We start from the raw sequence: 22792 nt of genomic DNA, 5'->3' as shown, positions 1-22792 counted from the left end.
CAGCATGTCATTTGAATCCCACCACAGTTGAGTGCTTGTTTGCATTTTTCGAGGTAAGAGGACCGTCACTCTGTCATCTCCCAAAAACTGAGGTGGACACAAGAGTAAACCTTCCTGGTGAGTGATTTAAATATTATATATTTTATTTATTGTAGAGATTCAGATAGTCCACATGAGAGTATATTTATTTAAGTGTTTTCTTATTTTGAAATGTACTTATTCTGTCAGAGTCTGAATCTTAAAGCATCACATTGAACATCATGTGAAGTACTTTACATTGTTTTATATTTTATTATTTACGTTTTTAATCAAAGCAAATACAGAAAAATGTGCTCCATTAAAAGTGTTTCAATAATTTGATGACAAAACCCACTAAAAATGCCTCCAAAAGGACTCAAAGGATGATATAAAAGTAAGTTCTAACACCTTGTGTTCCACCGTGTTAGCACAGATCGCTGACGCCATCGCGTTTAATTTTGGGTTCTAATCTTCTCTCAGTTAGTTAAAACACTCAAGTTTCCCATTCAAATTCTGCTCATTCAAAAACAAAGCACTTCAGGCCCGAACGATAAATGCAAATCGCCCCCGACAAGTTAACAAGTTCAGGGAAACGACACTTGCCAGTAGAGAAGCTGCACCGACATTTGTTTGCTTTCCACATATATTTACATTTATCGACTGGATTATGTATTAAAAATCATATTTGGTTTTCATGCTTTTCTGGGACAGAGCAGAATAACAATCCTTCACCTTGGTATTGACTGATGCTAATGCTATGCCAACTAGATATTTACTTGCAGCCACTCACAACCCGCCTCCTCACCGACTCCTTGGTGTGTATTGAGTTATTTCCCTCTGCTTCATTCCAGATTCTGACAGCGATGTCAGGTAACTCTTCGCTCTCCGCTTGCTCCCACATCAACCTGGTGGCGGTAAACACAACCCTGGCCTACCTCTTCTTCATGATGTCCCCCGTGGCCTTGCTTCTCAACGTGACTGCAGCCTGGGTCTCGCTGGAGCTCCAGAGCAGCTCTGCGTTTATCGTGTACTTCAAAAACCTGATCGCTGCCGACTTGCTGGTCACCCTGACTGCCACTCTCATGGCGGCTAACTTGCTCCCCGATGCCTCGCTGTACGTCCGCATGTTCGCCTGCCGTTACTCTGACGTCGTGCTATACAGCAGTCTGTACACGAGCATCTGTTTGATGGGAATGATAAGCCTGGATCGCTTCTTTAAAATCGTCCGACCGCGTGGGACGGCCTTCGGTCAGAGCGTGCTCTTCAGTACGGTATCCTCTACCTTTATCTGGGTCACCATTTTCTTCGGCACCGGTCTCCCGACGATGATTCTGACCGACCGGCATCCCACAGACCACACCGAGGACTTGTGCATGAGCATGAAAGGCCCAGCCGGCCAGTTCCTGCATAAGACGGTGGTGAGCATGATGGAGTCGGTTTTTTGGCTGGTCACCACCCTGATCGTGTTCTGCTACATCTGCATCACCCTGAAAGTCCTGCAGTCCTTCAGGAAGTCCGGCAGCAGCAACACACAGGGGAAGAAGAGGACCACGCTGCGGGTGTTTCTCATCCTCACCGTGTATTTCGTGTGTTTTATGCCGCTGCACTTGACGCGTGTTCCGTACATTCTTGACAACATCACGCACGATGACTGTGTTCATGTCTTGCTCAATGTCTTGCACAGGTCAGCGCTGTGGATCTCCATCACCAACGTCTGCCTTGACCCTCTGCTCTACGTCTTCTTGTGCAGGGAGTTCAGAGAAAAACTGGTGGAGAAAATCCATCGAATCTGTTTTTGCTTCCTTGGAAATGAAAGCGATTGACACTTGAGTCCATATTACCGTCTCCATTCTGGATACATTTAATATTATCCAAATGATCATAACTATTTGTGCCAATGACAATAGCAGTAACAGTTATTTGTGTGTTTGCTTGCTTGCTTCTTTGTTCATTTGTTTATGAATTAGTGAAACTCAGAAACACACTCGCTTGCAGTAATACAAATGTCAGTGTTGAAACTTGCACAAGCAAAGGTGCATCGTAATAAAGATGTTCCACTTACTGTTTGGTGGAAGGAAAATGTCTGTCACCATATGTGGCCTTTTGACTGTGCAAAAAATAGTTTTACCAACCAACTTTTAACAAAGCATGTGAAGGCGAACAACATTCATTTTCTGTTGACATTTTCATTAAAATAAAAATAAAATCTAGTGTCATCTTCTTCATCTCTTTGTATTTTTTTTGTTTTTTGTTTGTTTGTTTGGCATTTGACATTTTTTTGACTCAAAATATTCTCACTCTCGAGTGGTTATTGTTGTTGTTGTTATATATATATATATATATATATATATATATATATATATATATATATATATATATAGATAGATATATAGATATAGATATATATAGATGTCAAGTTCCACAAAGCACAGCAACAGTCGAAACTCTTAAAGCGCTGAAAGTGTTGAATAAAATATATCTGTGAAATTTTCCCACATTCTATTGGATCCTATTTCTCTGATTTTGATGCTAAATACTTTCTTAATTTTATTTGTTTATGTATTTCATTTAATGCCTCACAGAGTACAACACATTTATCCGATGAGTTTTCCATCCTCATCCCCATATTTTCTTTGGAAAGTGAAGTACCCTTCCCATTTCTTTTCATTCTTTTATTTGGATTAAAAAATGAACCTATTGACAGCTCCACATAGAATAGTGAATGACATTCTAAATAATGATTATAGCCTTTATATTTGACATGTGGCATTCACCTTTTAAAAATATATCACATTTTAAATCATCATGCAACGCACCATTAATCGATAAGCTATTATATAAACTATTATTTATGAAAATAGAGTGAAACAATTTATTATCTGATTACATCCGAAACACATGAGCCAGGGACTTTTACGATGCTGTGACCTGGGAACATATTGTTCCTGTTTCATCTGGTCCCCACCAGAATTTTCTTAATTTTGCATATTTCTACTGGAGTGCTAGTAATTCACAACTGAAATGTTGCGTATGAGTTTTATGAAAATCAGCAGTGTTTCTTTAACTGCTGCAACAAGGACCCGGACATCGACACACCTGCCGTTCCAAGACGAGGAGGAGGTAAGTTTATCATTCAGCCTTCTATTAATATGATTTTTTATGGACTCGTATATTGCCAAAACATCAGAGGGGTTACGCACTGTTGCAACAGAAAGCGTTGTGAAATTTTGTCTTCAATTTCAAAATATTCTGCTTTACTCAACAAGGTTCACCATGAGGTCAGCATTTGGAACGTTTTAGGAAGCCGCTGTAACCTCAGTTCTTTTCTGTGTTCTACAGATATTTTAATTTTAATGCAGGAAATGCTATGAGAAACTACTCTCTTGACTACTTGTACAGAAACATGCAGATAAAAAAAGGCTGGTGATCGAAGTAAGCTTTTCACAAATTTCCCCAAAAAGTATTTCTGATTTCACATCCAAAATGTCACCGTTCTTTGTTTTGTTTTGTTGAATAAAGATTCATTGACACAAACCCCCATTAGAGGAAACAAATACTAAAATAGAAATCATATGTTTTTGGTGTGAATACAATTGACAGCTACTATCAAGTCTTTCAGCACATGATCATTTTTAATATCTTCCTCAATATATCACCAAAGAAGACAGTGAGTACACACAATATAATATATATATGATTCAGATAACCTGAAGTATTATTACATATTGTCTGTTAACGTGTGACACTTAAGTGTGAAAAAACAGGTTATGTCTATGAAATTCTGTCGGCATTTATTGACCAGAAAAAGGAATAAGAAATTCCTTTTTTTTTCTTTGACCCAAACATTACATTCTCCTTCAGCATGCCAATAGCGAAGCATCTCTTGCAGACTTCTGAGAATGCTAGTTACTGTGACCATCATCATATCCTGGAAACATCCCTGAGATCCATTCTTGATTTGCTTTTCCAGGATTGAGCAACATTTTCACCCTGTCTTCCCTGCAGGTCTCACGATGCTGCTCAATGAAACCTCCCTCAACAAGTCTGCGTGTCTCACTGAAACTCAACATCCTCAGCACATGATTCCAGTTCTTTACTTCCTCATTTTCCCGACATCTCTGGCCCTGAACGGTATAGCAGCGTGGGTGTCTCTGTACCTCAACTCCAAGGCCACTTTCGTGGTCTACCTAAAAAACCTACTCGCCGCCGACCTCATCATGACCTTCATCCTTCCGTTCGATGCTTTGAAAGACCTGAACAGCGGATCTGAGTGGCTGTTGGTGCTGATGTGCCGCTACCTAAGCACCATCTTTTACAGTACGATGTACACGTCCATCAGCTTGCTTGGGTTGATCAGTGTGGACCGCTGGTTGAAGATCATGATGCCTCGCAACAGGCTGCCTTGTCACAACATCCAGTTCAGCAAGTTCATGTCCGCTGCAGTTTGGCTGATATTGTTTGGATTTACCTGCCTGCCGAACATCATCTTAACAAACAGGTCAGAGGACAGCATGGGGGAGGTCCAAACGTGCATGGATCTGAAGGGACCTCTGGGCCTTGAAGTCCATCAGCTGATCATCATTTGCCTCAATGTGTATTTCTGGATTGTTAGCCTGCTCATGGTGGTGTGCTACGTGTGCATCGCACACAAAGTCATTGAGTCCTTCAAGAGATCCGGCAGCAATAACAAGCAGGGAAAGCAGAGAATGAAATACCGAATCTTCTCCGTCGTGATCGTCTTCTTTATCTCCTTCAGTCCATATCACATTATCAGGATCCCATACACCTTCCAGCAGGTCAGCTCCGACAACTGCGCTTACATCCAGGGGAAGTTCGCCAAGCAGGTCAGCCTGTTTCTAGCCACCGTCAACATCTGTCTCAGTCCACTTCTCTACGCCTTTCTGTGTTACGACTTCAGGAAGAAACTGATGTCGCTGTTGAAAGATCTTGACATTCCACTGCCGATCGACTTAACCGACAAAGATAGCAGTGCGTCAACGCAGCCATCCAACAAAGCACCGGTCAAATGAAATAAAAAAGAAGGATTCACAATGTAATTTACGTTGTGTAGTATCTATTAAGGATCAAATTCAGTCAGTTCACGGAAACCGTTGTTAAAAAAGTATGTGAAATTGATAGAATATTATTGCTCAGAACCCACCTGTGACCAAACTTGCTTATCTTTTAATGTAGCCTGCTGTAGTCCGTTTAAATAGTTTAAAAAAAGTTCAGGGTAGAAACCCAATAAAATGCGTACCACAAGCAGCGAAGAATTCGCTCATGACAGGAGCGTTCGCGCTCACGTCTACAGAGCCAACTTAAATTTGATCACTCTGGTGTCAGAAGTTAATCAGAAATGTATAACTCTTCTGTTGTAACTGTGTATTAGACATGATATATATACACTGTAGATGTCTACCAGTCCACTAAGTGGCGTTGGCTGAAGTTGTTGGGGCTCTGATAGCAGTAGACGAGGAATTGAGTATTCTGTGTGATGTGGTAGGAGATACAAGAGTGCTTGCCAACAATGTAAATAAACCCTCATTGCTCAGCATGAAGCCTTCTGTGGAGTCACTGCACCTTTAACAAGATTGTTTTTCTTTAAATAAAGCCACACTCCTCCACACTCCTCCACATCCCACTGATGCACAAAACACGTGGCAGCTAGGGTGATAACAACAACAACAATCATGGAGGAATCCCTGAACAAAAGCAAACAAAAGCATCTGTTGGCTTTTGTTCAGGGATGTTTTTCGCTACACAATGACCAGGGTTTCCACTACTCTGAATGGACTTGAAATTCTTATAAAAATGAAATTCTTATACAAATATTTTCAAGACACTAAAAGAGCTTTAGTTTAAATAAAAAAAATAAAAAAAAACAGGAGCGTCTGAAAATTAGCAAAAAAATAATAATACTCAACAAAACACATGCTCCAGTGGATCCACCTCTTGCCACATGAGTCTCAATAAGCTAATGTAAAAGTGAACTACAGTAATGAGATGATGTTTTTAAATAGGCCGCATTGTCAGCAAATAAATACACTTTCAGATGTTGAGAGACCAAGGAGAGGCTCTAATACTGTTCCGTGAGAGTAAAAACTCTGTTTAGTATTAACATTAACATGAACATTAACAGCCACTCTTGTTTGAGTGACTAGGATTAAAGCTTGTAAACAGAGTATTTCCCCTGATAGTTGGATAAAAGCAGCTGAACGTTGCAGCAATACTGTCTGTAAATCCTTCCAAACATCATATAAATATGTTGCTGCTGCTGCTTATTCTGTTGTTTATTTGTCATATAACTACAAACATAAGATGTAGATTTTACTTATTCAACAGGTTGTGCCAGTGAGTTATCAAGCTGTTTGGTCTTTTGAGAAATGTTTCCATTGTTTTTTGTTGTTTTTTTTGCCAGGATTAGCACTAGCTTTTGGTGATGTTTATGAATCAGGACTGTCATGCTGAGGTGGAAACCTGCATCAGCAAGTGAAGTAGCATATGTACATGGAAATCATTGCGGAGGTTAACAGCAAAACAAAGTGTTCATTATTGCTATCAATGATCAATGATGATGTTTCTGCAGCTGACGCATGCCTCTGTCATATCCGGCTGGTGCAATGCAGAACTGTGCAAACTTCACTGAACCTGACCACTGGTTATCAAATGTGGTTCTTTTTGAGCAGCTGCTTCTGCAAACCAGAAGCTCTGCTCTGTCTGTCGCAAGGTTGGTTAATAACACTTGAGTTAAAGGGCGACCAGGGAATTGGAACTAACATCATCCCATGTTTTCCCATCTGTCCACATTCCTGGTCCATGTCCAAGGCCAGTCACACAGGAAACGGTTAATAAAAGAATTCACTATTTTAGTCATGAATGTACAAAACAGAACTTAAAGATGCTTTAGTAACAACACAACAGCTCTCAAAGACAGGAAATTGAGTAACTGGCTTTTTTTGAAGTTCAATCCTTTGAAGAGACTGTAGTGGGTAGATTCAGATGCATAGTGGCAGAGGGAGGAGGATATAGATCTGAGACGTTCTCTGAGACCATGACCTTGGCAGCTGCTTGTCAAGAGTAACTGAGGCTGACGGAAGTGAGCAGAGGCAGGGGGACTGGCACGGAGGAGGACCGGTTCCTCGGAGGACAATTGGAACAGGAAGCAAGGAAGGAAAGGTTCTTTCACCCAGAGGACGACTGGCAAACTCACTGGGATTGTGACAAGACAGCCACACAGTAGCCCCAGAGACCACCCATTGTAAGATCGCACACACACACCAACACACACAGCGAGTGGAGCTCTGTTGGGTCCGGAGTAGTATTTCTTCAATTGGAGACTCAAGCCAGCAGGAGCATTGACCCCTCACGCCTTTCAGTATTTTGGGCTTTTCCTCTCTTTCATTTTTTTTTTTTGCAAAGGAGAAAATTCCACACTTGCGAATTTCACTTCTTCCTTTTTTTCTCATAAGTTGGCTCTTCCTCCGAGTGATTCATTGATTCCTCGAGGCCACGGTGGAGGAGGACACTTGAAGAGGGTAGGTTCAATATTACTCGACTGCTGTACTTTTAAATGCTCTGAATTTAAGGACGCGGTTATTAGTGAAGTGTGAGGTGGTTGACACGGCATCAACTGCTACCTGCTGCGTTGTTTTCAAATTAAATTCCAGGATGGTCAAGATACTTCGAGGAATAAATAAGGAACCCCTTGCCACCTTTTTGAGTGAGCCTTTTTCCTTTATAATAAAGTGTCATAATTGATCAGAATACGAATACAAATTCTACACTTACACTTTTTCCTTTATAATAAAGTGTCATAATTGATCAGAATACGAATACAAATTCTACACTTACACTTTTTCCTTTATAATAAAGTGTCATAACTGATCAACTTAAAACAGCTACTGAAATGAATTGAGACTTTTGTTAGTTGCATTTCTGTTACAATTGAACTGGTGTTAGGATTCGGACCACCTAACTCAGACCAGAGCATATCATGGCAGAGACACGACAAAGACTTAGAAGGGCTGAGACGGAGTCAAGACCGAGAATCCAAGCCAAACAAACCCACAAACCACCATTGAAATCTAACCATTTCTATATTTTATACAAATACATTAATCATTTTAACACAGCGGAGACCTGCAATACATTTTTCCCTTCGTCTCTGAGGTGAGTAAAGTTAACTAATAGGCACGGAGGAGCATTCAAGTGGTGTTTTTTAATTGGACAGGAATTCAACGCAAGAGAGATTTTTAAAAATAAATAAACATTCAATAAAATGTAGTCACCCCAAGTCACGGCAGTGACTGAGACGAGTCTACATACAGTCAATTGTGAATAGGAGCTTGGAAATGTGGTCTTGATATTTTCTGTGGAGGCTGTAAATAAAAAATAAAAAATAGATGGACTAAAGTGACATCAAAGAGGAAACCTTGCTCACCAAAAGTGACTGACCCAAAAGTGATTACTATTTTTTTATATTTTGAAGACAGAGACGGGTCTTGAGTCGTACAGCATTTTAAGATAGACAGCAGATGGATGGATGGACAGACGGATGTATGGATGAAGCCATAAATACCGCCAGTAACTATATGATTTTTCTTTCACCCAATTTCAGCAAAATGAACACCTCCCAGTCCAACACCTCCATAAAGTGTTCTCGTGACACCAGCGTGACATCAGTGGTCTTCCCGTGTCTGTACAGTCTCCTCTTTATCGTGGCTCTGGTTCTTAACTCTCTGGCAGCCTGGACCTTCTTCAGAATCCCCAGCACCTCCACATTTGTGGTTTTTCTGAAGAATGTGGTAAGGCATCTCTCATATTTTCGTTCTTGTGTAGAGACGCAGGAAACAAAGTTTTCTTTTTCTCTTACCAAGGTTGTGGCTGACTTTCTGATGACGCTGACCATCCCTGTGAGGATCTTAAGCGACGCAGGTGTGGCGACGCAGATACGAGCCTTTCATTGCCGCTACTCTGCAGTTCTCTTCTACATCACCATGTACATCAGCATCATCTTGCTCGGCCTCATTAGTCTGGACCGCTACCTGAAGATAGTCAGGCCCTTTGGCAAGAGTGTCCTGCAGCGGGTCCGTGTGGGCCAGATGATTAGTGTGACAGTGTGGGCGGTCGTGTTTTCTCTGGCTCTGCCTAACTGCATTCTCAGTAACCAGCCACCAAAGATCATCAAAGGAAAACTGAAGTGCTCCTCAATGAAGAGCCAACTCGGCCTCTACTGGCATGAAGGCTTCAACTACTTCGGTCAGGTACATATTTCAACTTACATAGCAAAAAATACCCACCGCTAACTGTATTTTCGTAAAGTTTAATTTCAAAAACATTAAGGCTTTGTTGCGTTTTTTTTCCCCAGGTTATTTTCTGGTGCACCCTTCTTCTCATGGTGGTTTGCTACACTTTCATAAGCAAGAAGGTTTATGAGTCATACAAAGCCTCAAAGAGCAGCTCGCAAGCAGCCAACCGCCGAATCAAAGCAAAGGTGTTTGTGGTCGTGGGAGTGTTTTTCATCTGCTTTGCCCCATATCACTTTGCTCGGGTGCCATACACTCTGACCCAAACGCGAAATGCTGTGAGCCACTGTCAAGCACAGAACGCTCTGTACATTGCAAAGGAAACCACTTTGTGGCTGTCAGCTTCCAATGTCTGTCTGGACCCGCTCATCTACGTGTTTCTGTGCGAGGTGTTTAGGAAGCGGTTGATAGCTGCCCTCAGTCGAAAGGCCCCGCATATGAGTGGGACGGATTCTCACACAGGCACTACAACTCAGTTGGAGTTGACACAGGGAGTCAGCGGGAGACTGCAAGATTGAGAAAATACCATTTCAAAGTCATGTATTTTCTGTGGAGGCTGTAAATATAAAAACATACGTGGACTAAAGTGACATCAAAGAGGAAACCTTGCTGGGGTGAAGGACCCAAAAGTGATGACTATTTTTTTGTACAAAGAAAAAATGTGACGTTCAAACACATTTCCTCTTGCTGTCACTTTTGACTTCCCCCTCCCTAATCTTGTTTAAACGGCCCTTTCCCATCGCAATGTTTTGTACAATACCCTGTCACAACATTCATCTGCATCACTAAAATACTGACTCATGAAAAAGTTCAGTGTAAATATGTTATCAAGCCGTATTTAAACAATGCTGATATTTCCAACATTTTATGTGTTTTGGTGTAATTTTGTAGCAAATAAAATGCAAATATTGGAATAAATGGTGATTTTTAACTTGATAGATGATGAAAAGAGTCATTGTTTCTGTACATTCTGTCAAATGTGTCCACAGGCTGAAATGCTCTGATCCATCTGACTTATCTCACATTCAGTTATCAATAAAAACAGTGTAGTCGTTGAACAATATTTTATGAAAACCTAGACAATGTTATGAGACTAGCTTCTGGGTTATTTTGATGTCTAATGCAAATGAGATCTGTTGGCATTTTAATAGGATTTTTTTTCTTCCCGAGACTTTATGTGAGTATAATAAAGGTGAATAATTTAATAAGGACATACCTGCAGCCTCCATACTCCAGTGCATTCAGATCATTTTTGTTGAATCCTCACATGCTGTGATTAATGGCACATTGAGGCTTTGCTAAACGTTTATTTCAGGCTGCAAATTAATGCCCAGATTGCTGCTACATGTCATCACCATTTGTTAGCCACATATGACCAAGATGGATGATTTATAGAGAATCCCATTTGTTAGAATGGATGTGAATAGAGTGGAAAGTTATGCACTGCTTCTGACAACTACTTGCTTCTGTGAATGTAGTTTGGTTGTGTGTCGATAGTGTGTGTTCACTTCAGTTCAGAGATTTAAATATAGATTCACATTTTAATGTGGAGCAAACTGGTAACACTAGATTTCATATTTGTGATTGGTTCAATCAGAAAATGTATTTGGGCACGCTGATCAGAAATGAACAATGGCAACGCACAATAATGTTTTAAAACGGAATGCATGCTGTTTAATCACTCCATATGTTGTGTTATTATCGAAAGCGTGCTGACTATTGACATTGTTTCGCCCAGCCAATGACGCTTTGCAAAATAAGGCCACGTGACCGGCATCATTGGTCATGTGACCGGTCGTCTTCCGCGTCACTGCTGCGTTTGTCTTCTGGCTCGGTAGTTCCCAAACAAACGACCATGGCGGACCCCGAGGAGATACGCAGCCTGTTGGGGAACGAGGACGAGGGTTCGCGGAGGGGACCCGGCCGACCGATGTCGGCTATATGCGACCCGAACCACGTCCTGCATCGTGTCGTTGTCCTCATTTTTATGTGCTTCCTCGGATTCGGTGAGTTCTTTGTTGTTTCCTGACGGAATCTTTTCGGATACAAACCACTGTCAGGTCCCCCTAAAAGTATTCACAAGCAACACTATTTAGAAGGAAATAATATATGTCAATGTGTTTGCTTTCAGGAAGCTACTTCTGCTATGATAATCCTGCTAGTCTTCAGACTCAAGTCCTGCAGGTACCAAACTTAGTTTTAAAACTTCTATAAAACTGCGATATGAACTCGGTAATTAAAAAAAGTAACTTTTGTTCTCTGACTTTAGGACTTGGACCTGAACACAGCGAAGTTCATGCAGCTGTACGCCTGGTACTCCTGGCCCAACGTGATCCTCTGCTTCTTTGGGGGATTCCTCATTGATCGAGTCTTTGGGATCAGGTATGAGGCTGATAAAAGTGAAGCTATCACAGCAATGGAGGTATAAGGCAAATATATAAAAGCTGTTTTTTGTTGCAGACTCGGCACAATTATATTCTCCCTTTTTGTGTGCGTCGGCCAGGTAAATGTTTAACATCACAAGTTCTCGAAGCCCTCAAGTCAGTTTATCAGTTGAATTCTTTGATGTTTCTGTACAGGTCATTTTTGCCACCGGCGCCCTTGTCAATCATTTCTGGCTGATGGAAGTAGGCCGCTTTGTGTTTGGGTGAGGAATATTCATCTGTGTGTTACAACAATTTTAAACCTGTCAAGCTTGGCGTGTACATGTTAGATTCAACGACAACTTGTTGAGAAGGGCTGATAATGTTGCGGTGAGTATTGTGCACTCATTGTGTTCTCATTGTTGCAGTATTGGGGGCGAATCCTTGGCGGTGGCTCAAAATACGTATGCAGTCAACTGGTTTAAAGGAAAAGAACTCAATCTGGTGTTCGGCCTTCAGTTGAGCATGGCCCGCCTGGTAATAAAAGACTGGAACATTATTGCCCTGCAAAGTTACGTGTTTGTCAGTAAATGTGTCTCCTTGTTCACAAGGGCAGCACAGTGAACATGAACATCATGGGCTGGGTTTATGGCCAAGTGGCGACGGCTGTGGGATCCACAGGACACACGACTCTGGGCATCTCACTCATGATAGGTGAAGTGTGACAAGTATTTTCAATTGCTCCGCTAGATGACTGGCTCGTGCTGCCACAAATCGGGAACTAAAATTGCTGCAGTGACTAAATCATGATGACAAGCCTCTTTCACTTCTTGATTTTTGACACGTTCTTGACTATAGTCGATGTAATCAGCGGTCATTCAACTGTGACGCCTTTGATAATCTAATTCTTGGTCTGCCACTTATCTTTTAATGTCGTCTAACGCCTTCTTATCTGCTCTGCAGCTGGGGTTACATGCCTGTTCTCCCTCACCTGTGCCTTGCTCCTGGCGTTTCTCGACAAAAGGGCTGAAAGTCTTCTTGAAAATCAGCGGAGCAGAACAGGTAACAGACGTGTTTTGTTTTTGTTTTTTTTATCTGTTGACGACGAACACATCAATAAAGAGATTTTCGCAGCAGTGAGGAGCTCATCAAAGCGAGGTATTTTGTGGTCGTTGTTATCTTCCTGTGATTGACCGTCTGTACCACTGTATGTTGGACTGCAGTTATCTCAAGCCATGTCCATCCTGTTTGCTCAGAAAAGTAATAGAATTATTTTTGATCTTTATGTTAATATATTCTCTGTTTCAGGTGATGTCATTAAGCTGACTGACGTGAAGGACTTCCCCTTTCCTTTGTGGATCATCTTTGTGATCTGTGTGAGCTACTATGTAGCCATCTTCCCTTTTATTGGACTGGGCCAGTGAGTATCACAACAGGCTTCCCCCACTTTGACTCTCCACATGGGCTGATGTTTTCTGACTTGTGAACCTTGATTATAGATTTGTTTTGACAAACATAGGTTGAGGAAGCTGGTGACATTTCACCCAGTTTCATGCAGAATAAAGGGATAAAAACATATTATTTTGAATTCAAAATGGGTTACCAATATCAGGTGTCCGGTTTAGTGATGTTGAAAATATATTTTGTTATTGTTGCATTTTTCAGTTTAGCCATTTGCAGCAGCCATTTCACTCTCCTTTAATTACACCGGAATTGGCTTATGCCTTTTGTTTACTTAAATATCTTCATGTTCTGTAACATACTCTGTGTTGAGTGTGTTAGCAACAGCTCCTCTCTGCTTTACTTTGGTGTTTATTTTCAAGTTGCTTTCTTTAGCATTTCAGTGGTGTCAAAAGTATTTCGAACATGTCTGAGCGACATGTCATTAATACTGCTTGTCCAAATTCGAGCTCTTGCTCTGCTACATGTAAGACTAGCCTTGTAAATTCCAGTGTTCTAGCACGCCACCTAAAAGTGGGGAAAAAAGTGAAAAGAATGTGGCGGAAATGTAGTTGGCGAATCACTGGATACCTTAGGTGACCAGTCAGCAACATCTGTGGGTTGACAAATATGCCAACATGACTGTGTTGTAAGTCAACAACAAATAGATATAAATAAAAATGTATGTAAAATGTTTAAAATACATGTAGTGTTAAATGCTGATTTGAAGGATAACATTTGAATATTAATTTCTCAAAATGTGGCGTGAGGGGTATGTGTCCTTTGATGTGTCATTTGATGAGAAGTGGTCCCACATTTTCAATGTTTTTGGGTTGCTGCAGTCTTGGAGCCTCTCACGGCGGATTGTGCTGAGAGAATGACGACACCTCGACTAGTTTAAGAGTCGATTAGAGTCGAATGTATCGACTTGCAGCTGTAAAATTGAAGAATGTTGTAAAACATCCTAAACTAAATTGAACTGGAATTGAGTCACCAATCAAATGGCACTCCAAAATGATTTGGGAAATTTAAATCAATACCCAGGTTTCAGCAGAAGTGAGCTGAATGAGAGCATAGCTTTTGTTGGCGGTCATATTCACCCACCTTTTTGAGGGAACACATCTGTGGCATCGTGACGCGGAACAAATCTTTCATCAAAGAGATAGTGAGCTTGTGCAGACCACCACAGTTGTGCCCATATTCAATGAAAATGTGGACTAACTGAGCCTTAACTAAGAATTTATCTGATCGATATGTTCTATGTTCTGATATTACCTCCACCCATTTCTTCCAATTGAAACATCATTGTCTCCCTTGACTTAGGAGTGAACAGAGAACATGATCAATTTTGCCACAAGTGGGTGCTGAATAATTGAGCGTACTTGCGGACGGTTAAATATTGCATCCTAAGGATGTTGCATTGTCATCAGGGTGTGTTGCAGCCAGAATGGGAAGTGCTTTGACAATGCAATAAAGGGAATCAATTCAAGATGTATTTTCCTCCAATGACTTATAAGTTCTGGATCTGCTCGGGGTCAGCACTTCCTCAGCAAGTCATTCTTATGCAAATGTTGAATGTGCGAAACTGCGGAAGCAGCTGCGACACTCTGAAAATGACTCTCTCTCTTTCGTCATCAGGGTGTTCTTCATTGAGAAATTCAACTTTTCCCCAGCTGAGGCCAGAGCTGTCAACAGGTAGCACTTCATTTGTTGGACACTGAATAAACATTTTTGGGTCACATTGAGGGAAATAAGATGTATTCCAACGGGAACCATTGGTGTCATTTACTGTGGCGACTTCACTTGTCATAGATGTGATAGACACCACTGCTTCCTCTTTCTCCTGTGACTTTGCAAACATAATCACATTCTGCATCTGTGCACCCACAGTAGGGCAAGCTATACTAAACTATTGTCGGCTACCAGCTCTGTTTTTCCTGGCCTTTGTCTTCTCATTTGAAATGTAAACAATGCATGTTAGATCCATTGATTTTACACGTCATACCATGTGAATCTGAAACTTGTGTAACATTGTGATGCCCGTATGAGTTAACTGATCTTAAAAACCACATTCTTCACCAATAGATGCTCTAACTCACTGGTTCTTACACTGTAATGTCATTATCACAGCGTTTTCTCACAAATATCTTTTCCTTTGTTTTGTTTTTCACAGTATTGTCTATATAATCTCTGCACCTGCGTCTCCTATTTTTGGGTTTATGGTGGACAAGACAGGGAGGAATATAGTTTGGGTAATATGTGCTGTGATCACCACTCTGTGTGCCCACATGATGCTGGCCTTCACCTTCTGGAACCCCTGGATTGCCATGGTAAAGTGAACTAAACATATTTGGAGTGCATTGTGAAGTATTTTGGGGCGTTCAAAGACTCTGTAGCTTGGCTTGTTTCATTTAGTCATTGTTACACACAATTCATTTTTATACTTACATGCATACATTTTTCAACGATAGTGGAGTTAATACTTTCACCCTTTATCGACACTGGAAGAAACTTTTTTCATTCGTTTTTTTCCCCTCAATACTTATTTTGCAGTCACTCCTGGGGGTCTCCTACTCTCTCCTGGCATGTGCTCTGTGGCCCATGGTGGCCTTTGTGGTGCCAGAACATCAGCTGGGGACAGCCTATGGCTTGTAAGTGCAGTAATGACACATACACACGCCAGTTTGTTTACCATTGTTTTCCCTCAATTGCCTCAAATATTGTTTTGCTTTTTTCCCCTCAGCATGCAGTCGATTCAAAACCTGGGACTGGCGCTTATCGCCATAGCAGCCGGAGCCATCCTGGACTCCAGAGGATACCTGGTTCTGGAGCTGTTTTTCTGCGCCTGCCTCTGCAGTCAGTCATTCATTTCTCTCGAAAATAATTTTGGGACAAAGCAAACTAATGTTTTCATTCCTTTTCCCGGCAGTTGCGCTCATGGCTGTGGTGACGCTTTACCTCGTGGACTACATGCGAGGTAAGAAATGTTCGATTATTACAAACCGCAATGTTGTTATCTGACGCTGCATTAACCTTAATCCCTATGTAATTACTTGCTCTAATAACACTGATCGACTGCTGTTCCAAAGCACACTCAAAAACATCTGCACCTTTTTGTTCGTACTCTCATTCTCATCTGGTCCTCGTCCTGTCAGGAGGAGAGTTGAACAAGTCACCTGCAGCCAGAGATCAGACGGAAATCACCTCGGCTGCTGAGTAAGTACATTTGAGTGTTTATGCTGTGCAGTTCTATCTCACACAGCGTCACATGAACATGTGGCTTTCTTCTTTTCATCTCATCTGTTAACCCTTTAACTGCCAGCTCCACCACACAGTAGGGCTAAATGTCAGACATTTGAACTCACAAGGTCAGAGCTGGGCTCAAACTGTCTGAGCCATCTCTACCATTCGGTTGATGTGTATAGCTTTAAAAAAAACCCCAATATATTTCTATAAAATGCAAGCCTCTGAATTCCTCAGTTTATTTTTGTATTTTGTTGGCATCTGAAGCCCCATTTAAACAGAGATACACAAACTTACGCACCACAATTTAATGTCGATTTTGACACGCTGTGAAGTCATAGTCCAGAGTGATGATGTCACCACACACAGATCAGGGCCACAGGTTCATGGCAGCAGATTCATATAATACCGAGTCAAATCCGCTGTGATATTTGCCTGTTGAGCATGTTTAAACAGTAGACACGAGTGTGAAAATGGGTGAAGACAGCTTAGTCAGCCACTCTTAATACAGCACTAAACTCTCGGTACAACGCTGAGGTCGCAAAAAATATGTGGAAAGGAGAGGATTCACTCTCTTCAGGAACTCGTGACAATGATGCATTAAATGTGAACCTCTACTACTTCGCTTAGTGATCGCCATCTTGATCCTGACTGGTCTATCAGTGGGACCCTAGCAATTACCCTGTTTAACCAGTGGGGGTGCTACAGACTAGTATTAAAAAAAAAAATTAGAAAGAAAGAAAATAATTTTACAAATAGATTTTTTTATCACTGTCAAAATAAAGCATTTTTTCAGATGTTATGATAACCTCTTTGATGTATGGGAAACTGGTGTTAATATGAGCCATCCATATAGAGTAATAAATATTTCTGAAATATTATTATTATTATTATTTGGATACTTATTGTTACCCCTCTAATTTAATGTACATTGTCACTCAAATACATTTGTGAAATTCATGGCAACAGCTGCCAATTGAAATTCAACTATATAAAATATTAGCAGACTTAAATCGCCGCCGTTTTTAGAGAACGCGGTTTACAGATCATTGGTGCTAGTTCGTTGGAATCTCTGGAAGAAGAAGAGGAATCCTTCAGTACCTCATAAGAAGAGAAGAAGGAAAGGGAACACTTTGAAAGATGTCCTTGGAACTGCTACAGGGCATCTCTGGTCCAAGTCCTTCCCTCTGCCCAAACAAAGCCACAAGAAGCCCCTGGACACATGGAAAAATATGGAGTTCAAGAGTTCAATTTTACCACCTCCTGAAGCTGCGGAGACCCCCTCCCAGTTCTCCAAGAGGATTTTCCCAGATGAGATGACTTAACATGTTTCTCATCACACACATCTGTACTCTTCTCAGGAGTTGGGGGAATCCAATCAGGACCACCTTTGAGGAACTAGAAGACTTCTTAGAGTCCTCCTGTTTGTGTGTTGTTTCCACTCTCTATCTCTGGAAGCTTTCTGGAGCCTTGAATAACAATTCAGTCGTCCCTAGTTTGAAAGAGGCCAAAGGGCATGGGTCCAAAGTTGGCCTACTGTTTTCCCGCTTCTTCACCACCTCTGAAGAAAAGGTTCGACCTGAGACCCCATTTCTACCACAGTCACCGCCACACATGATGTACAACAGCTTGGGGACACTCCACAATGGGGACCTGGCAACTATGGTCCCAGAGCTGTCTCTAGTTGGAAATGTTAAAAATGCAGAATTGCGACCCAGAAAGTAAAGAGGAGGGAACAAATGTGTACGGCACCACCACACTGAATGTATAAGCAATGTATTTTCCAATGTTATTTATGTTTTATCGCCTGTTGCAATTCTTTTAACACCACCAGTAATAAACTGGACCCACAAATATGTGGTTTAACTTTTGAGTTATGTGTGAATATTTGTGGCATTTTTGTCCATCTCAACCGTCTGGTAGAGGCTGATATTTTGAAAACTGAAGGGCTTGCCATAATAACAAAAAAAAAAAGTATTTACTGTGTGACAAAACATCAATATGACATTTTTCCATTGCTTATTTTTCTCATGCAGTAGTTAAAGGGTTAATGTCTGAATAGTGAGCGCAGCACAAAAAAAAACAAAAACAAAATTAATTACAAAAAAACTAGCAAAACGTAATCCTCGTCCTGCCATGAGCATGCAGTAGAATACATGGGTGTGTGTGCGCGTTTGTGTGTATGTTGGTGTGTGATTGTGGAATTGGTTATGAGGAAGCAGCCATTTTAATTGTTGTTTTAAATATTTCTCATTACTGTGACTCACAGAAATTAAAAAAGTGAACTGTTATTTCAGAAACTGTTTGGAATACATTAAAGATGTGGTTTGCCATTTAATCTTATTTAGTAAGCAGTCATTTAGTTTGTTTTATGATTATTGAGGCTTTGTTTTTTTATTTTGATATTGCTATCCGCCTGTCTTGAAATTACTTTGTTTGAATTTATACTTATAAACACCAGCCATCTTACGTTAAATAAGACATTGTCCTGACAAACTAAAAAAGTAATTTAAGGGCCAGAAAAAAATCTGCAGCTGCAAATACACTCTTTAGAGCAGAGCGTCACAGCGAGTCTACGGAGATATGACATCATCATGACGCAGTGTTTTGTGAACGTGCAGAGGTATTGAAGACATGTCTGTCGGGGTGTGAGCGTGTGTGTGCGAGTGGTGGTGTGTCTGCATGTCCAACATGGTCGTGGTGTCCCTCTCCCCTGCCCCCAATAGCTGGGATTGGCTCCAGATAGGAGCAAGTTCGTATCAGACGCATGTTAATGACTGGCAGCTTTGACTTTACATGACGCGAGTGTTTATGTTGGCTGTTCCCGGGTGTCTCCCGTTTACACTTTGATGTCTGATCTACAAATGATTTACGAGTCTAGTTGCACAGATGAGGTGCTGCTGCTTATCCCCAAATCCCTGAGCCTCACTGAAAACAAGCGCCACTTCAAATCTGTTCCAGCGAGAAACTCTCCATTCATTCAAAGTCTCACACTCACGTCAGCCTTAATCGTGATCAAGTCGTGGTCACATGACTCACCCACCTCTGCCAGCATGACTCCGTCTGTTTGATGAATTTTTGAAGCTCTAGTTTATTCATCACACGCACCTCACCTGCCACATGCCGAGTCATTTTTTATACTTAACTGTTCAGATCTTTCTGAATTGAAGTCTCATAATCCATAGGGTCTGCGATTAGCTGGAGACCATAATATATAACATTATTTTAACGTCAGGTCAACTGTGTTCTGAGTCTTCTGAGTGAACGAAAGAAGCCGGAACCTTCATCATGTGTTTGAACTGCCCGACTCTGCTCCCTTAATTCCCTAATTTGTCTGAAAGAATTCAATTATGTCTTTTACTAACACAATAATTCTGCAGGGTTTTGTAAAGCACAGACTAATGTGTGGCGCATGCTGTAATTGATATTTTCCAGATGATGATGATGATGATGATGGTTTCGGGAACACACATGGTCCTGGGCTGCAGAGCCTGCAGGCTGCACTGTCCACCCCTGAGCTGTCGACAGTCCGCTGAGGGGGCAGGATTAGCGCTCCTGACTCCACCCAGTGCTCCAATCTGTGCTTCTTCCCGGCACAACTGACTGTCTGGACACTATTTACCTTTTAATGTGCTGGTTATGATGTAATCAGGATGCTGCGGCGGGACAAGCGTTCAAGTTGCTTTCGTGGAATTACCTCATGAGATGACTTTTAAAACACTTTTTGTTGTGTTTTCACCGGGATTCAGACACAGAGAGCCTCAAAGATTGACAACCTTTTTAAAGCTAAACATCCATAATCTCTCCTGACATATTGTTCTGACAATGATGACGCCGTAAAACTGATGCACGGCTTATTTTGTGTTTTAAACTATTGGGGAGTTTTTTAATGTGTTTTCTAATGTTTCTCTTTTAGAGTTTTGAATATTTTAATAGCACTAAAATGACTTCTTCCAGTGTGCTCCCTAATCTCAGCTTTTTGTACTGCAGAATCACAAATCTTAAAAAGTTGCTGCTTCATGTACATTTAAATACAAATACTCTGTTGTTTTATTTGTTGCCAGGATGCTTGATACTTTTTGTACCTGTAAAGTTCTATTATGCCCCGCAGCCTCTCTTTTAAACTTTACCATTTTGAATATAGTGGTCTTTTTTCCTAAAACTGTTTTTATGAAAAAAAGAATGTCTTATAATACAGCATCCTCTTCTAGCATGTGGCTGTGGGTGCGGAACAGGTCAGGTCTTTGTTTTGCCAACCTGAGGGTAGAATACAGTGTATGTTTGTCAGGGATTCCAAAAAGAAAAGCGCACTTCCTCTACCTCTCTCTAGTTTTTAAAGTGGCTGTATTGACACTATGGAGCTAAAACCTCCTAACTTGCTGGTTGTATATGGGGATGAAAACTTGCTGAAATCTGATGTTTAATTTCTTATTCAGATATGTAAGCTCCATATATTGTTTTCTACATTTTTGTTCGACCAACATTTTGCATCAATTAAAAACTGTTGGAGAGATGTAACTTTGTTTCTGTTGTTTCTCCAGAACCTTTCCTGTCAGTAAGTGATCCATTCCGCTCGAAGCCGTCACATTACTTATTGTTTTCACGGTTGTTTTAGATGTTGCTGATGTAATTTTCCATTCCCACAGGACTCCAAAGCCAGCCAGCAAGCTGACATCGGGTGAGCTGGCTCGGCGAACACCCATGACTGCCTTTGGTTTGCGAAATCGTTACCTGTCCAGACTGGGAAAACAGGTACGCAACCTTGTTCTTGTTTGTAACTTAAATGGCATTCTTGATTTTACTGTTACCCCTAACCTTGTTCTCACCAAACAGCCTGTGAACGTAATGCTTTTGAGACATGCCTGCTTCTTGAGTTCTGCCTCTCATTTTTCCCAGCTCCCAGACCACTATTGCACCCACCTGTCATCACTGGCTCACAGGAGCGTCCTGAAGTGACCGTCTCCCTCAAGTGGCTGCAACTCCAAACAAGGCCAAGGTGTCTGCTGCAGCTATTGCGTTTCCCGTTATTTATAAATGTTTAATTTATTCGGAATTCTAATATAATTTATTCTAATTTATCGTTTATGGTTGGGAACAAATGGAATGCTGCATTGTGTTGCATTTACTTATACATTTTGGCATTTTATCTTTCGGGCAGCAGGGGGCGCTAAATCGCTCTAATGTTGATGGTGTTTTATCAACGTTTTAAGAAGATGTCTTATGCGTTCGTTTACGTTCGTTTTAGTGCCTATGGGCTTTTTTAAATTGACATGCGTACATTGAAATTGACCAGTTGAATGTTTTAACTAATAAAACGGTGACAAAACCTCCATGTTGGTCGTCCTATTGTCTTTAACATCATGAGCATCTTTCCTGTTTTATCCCTGACCGTTATGTTCCTTTTAAGCAGTCATGAATGCATATTTAAAGCTGCCTGGTCAGACCTGAAGGAAATGCAACCGCTCACTCATCACCCTTGCATTGATCTCAGGTCCACTTCTGAGGGTCAAGTGGGACCTTCTTGGTCTTTCAGAATGTATTCAGCACCAAGAGGTTCATCAAAGACGAGGCATATTCTGACACGTACATTGAACAATGTATATGAATTGAATATTTATTTACATTTTTGATCATCCTTGTTTAAATGTTGATATATATATATATAAAAACAATTAATATTTTCCTCTTGAGTATTGCCCTTCTTTTTCTGTCAGTTTTGATTTATTTATCACGAGGGCGAATAGATTTACTTCTTATTTCCGTTGTAAGGGGTTAATACAGAGCATAAATCAAATAAAAATGAATTTAAAAAAGAGTCCCTTCCTGCTGAATGTTTTCCATTTTAAGCGTCAATTTAAAGGGCTTCCGCACTGCTCCATTATGAAGAAAATGAGCGTATTGTCCGTGGCTTTATGCGAAATTGACTGCGTTTGCAGAGGAAATATTGTCGCATGAGAAGGTTCTATTCCCAGAACAAGCAGGGCTGAGATAAGTGACAGAATCAACAGTGGGGCGGCGGTATATATAAACGCTCTCCGGCTCTGCAGCTCATTGGCTGAAGGAATCTCAAAGTCTCCGGCACCGAGTGTCCACTCCATCCGAGTCTCGCCGCCGACACAGCTCGACATGCTCAGCAACAGCTCGCGCAGGTTAGTGTGACATCATCCCTGCCTGAAACTCTCGCCGGCTTTTCACGGTGGTGGCAGCGTGGGCGCGCCGTATGATATCGCCGTGTGACCGAACGACACGTTTGACGGGGAAACAGTGACGTATTTCTGAGTTCTAACTTGAGCTTCGTCCTTCCAGAAACATGCAGCAGGCAGAGGAGGCGAGGCGGCGCAGCGGGAGTCTGGTGCGGGAGCGGAAACACCTTGCTCTCCGCATCCACCACCAGGTACCGGCCAGCCAGTCTCTTCTAATTCA

The 22792-nt window shown here is 41.3% G+C and overlaps 5 protein-coding genes across 10 annotated transcripts in view; all 5 read left to right on the top strand.

Annotated features, from left to right (window-relative positions):
* Nucleotides 1-881: 881 nt before the first annotated feature.
* On the top strand, nucleotides 882-1841 carry LOC128763459 (P2Y purinoceptor 13-like). Its single transcript, XM_053872242.1, has one exon. It carries the CDS (start codon nucleotides 882-884, stop codon nucleotides 1839-1841), a length of 960 nt encoding a protein of 319 aa, XP_053728217.1.
* A 2190-nt stretch (nucleotides 1842-4031) lies between these two features.
* Nucleotides 4032-5048, top strand: LOC128763458 (P2Y purinoceptor 13-like). Its single transcript, XM_053872239.1, has one exon. It carries the CDS (start codon nucleotides 4032-4034, stop codon nucleotides 5046-5048), a length of 1017 nt encoding a protein of 338 aa, XP_053728214.1.
* Nucleotides 5049-7039: 1991 nt separating this feature from the next.
* LOC128763782 (P2Y purinoceptor 13-like) lies at nucleotides 7040-10236 on the top strand. 4 transcript variants are annotated; one of them, XM_053872951.1, is made up of 5 exons: nucleotides 7040-7276; nucleotides 7488-7553; nucleotides 8636-8822; nucleotides 8895-9281; nucleotides 9386-10236. In XM_053872951.1, the coding sequence occupies exons 3-5, from the start codon at nucleotides 8640-8642 to the stop codon at nucleotides 9839-9841; spliced, it is 1026 nt and encodes a 341-aa protein (XP_053728926.1). In that variant the 5' UTR covers nucleotides 7040-7276; nucleotides 7488-7553; nucleotides 8636-8639; the 3' UTR covers nucleotides 9842-10236. The 4 variants fall into 4 exon arrangements, with proteins under 4 accessions (XP_053728926.1, XP_053728925.1, XP_053728923.1 ...); XM_053872950.1 differs by having other exon boundaries at nucleotides 7040-7393; XM_053872948.1 differs by having other exon boundaries at nucleotides 7040-7553.
* Nucleotides 10237-11128: 892 nt separating this feature from the next.
* On the top strand, nucleotides 11129-21849 carry mfsd1 (major facilitator superfamily domain containing 1). Of its 3 annotated transcripts, none has more exons than XR_008415709.1 (17): nucleotides 11129-11329; nucleotides 11455-11507; nucleotides 11593-11705; nucleotides 11784-11826; nucleotides 11903-11970; nucleotides 12115-12223; nucleotides 12298-12400; nucleotides 12650-12748; nucleotides 12995-13106; nucleotides 14765-14821; nucleotides 15300-15456; nucleotides 15680-15777; nucleotides 15870-15982; nucleotides 16056-16103; nucleotides 16282-16342; nucleotides 19805-21121; nucleotides 21266-21317. XR_008415709.1 is itself a non-coding variant. In XM_053873487.1 (17 exons), exons 1-17 carry the CDS (start codon nucleotides 11179-11181, stop codon nucleotides 21323-21325), a joined length of 1551 nt encoding a protein of 516 aa, XP_053729462.1. In that variant the 5' UTR covers nucleotides 11129-11178; the 3' UTR covers nucleotides 21326-21849. The 3 variants fall into 3 exon arrangements, 1 of the variants encoding a protein (XP_053729462.1); XR_008415708.1 differs by having other exon boundaries at nucleotides 17731-21121; XM_053873487.1 differs by having other exon boundaries at nucleotides 21016-21121; nucleotides 21266-21849.
* A 606-nt stretch (nucleotides 21850-22455) lies between these two features.
* schip1 (schwannomin interacting protein 1) overlaps nucleotides 22456-22792 on the top strand; it is a 162715-nt gene continuing 162378 nt past the window's right edge. The window contains exons 1-2 of the mRNA XM_053872297.1: nucleotides 22456-22518; nucleotides 22676-22763. Of these exons, the coding sequence (XP_053728272.1) occupies nucleotides 22496-22518; nucleotides 22676-22763 (111 nt within the window). The 5' untranslated portion in view covers nucleotides 22456-22495. The remainder of the gene's footprint in view (nucleotides 22519-22675; nucleotides 22764-22792) is intronic.

This window comes from Synchiropus splendidus, chromosome 8 (genome assembly GCF_027744825.2).
Source record: "Synchiropus splendidus isolate RoL2022-P1 chromosome 8, RoL_Sspl_1.0, whole genome shotgun sequence".
Taxonomy (NCBI): Eukaryota; Metazoa; Chordata; class Actinopteri; order Syngnathiformes; family Callionymidae; genus Synchiropus; species Synchiropus splendidus.
Note: the sequence above shows the minus strand (reverse complement) of the source record. Positions and strands in the feature narration are given on the sequence as shown.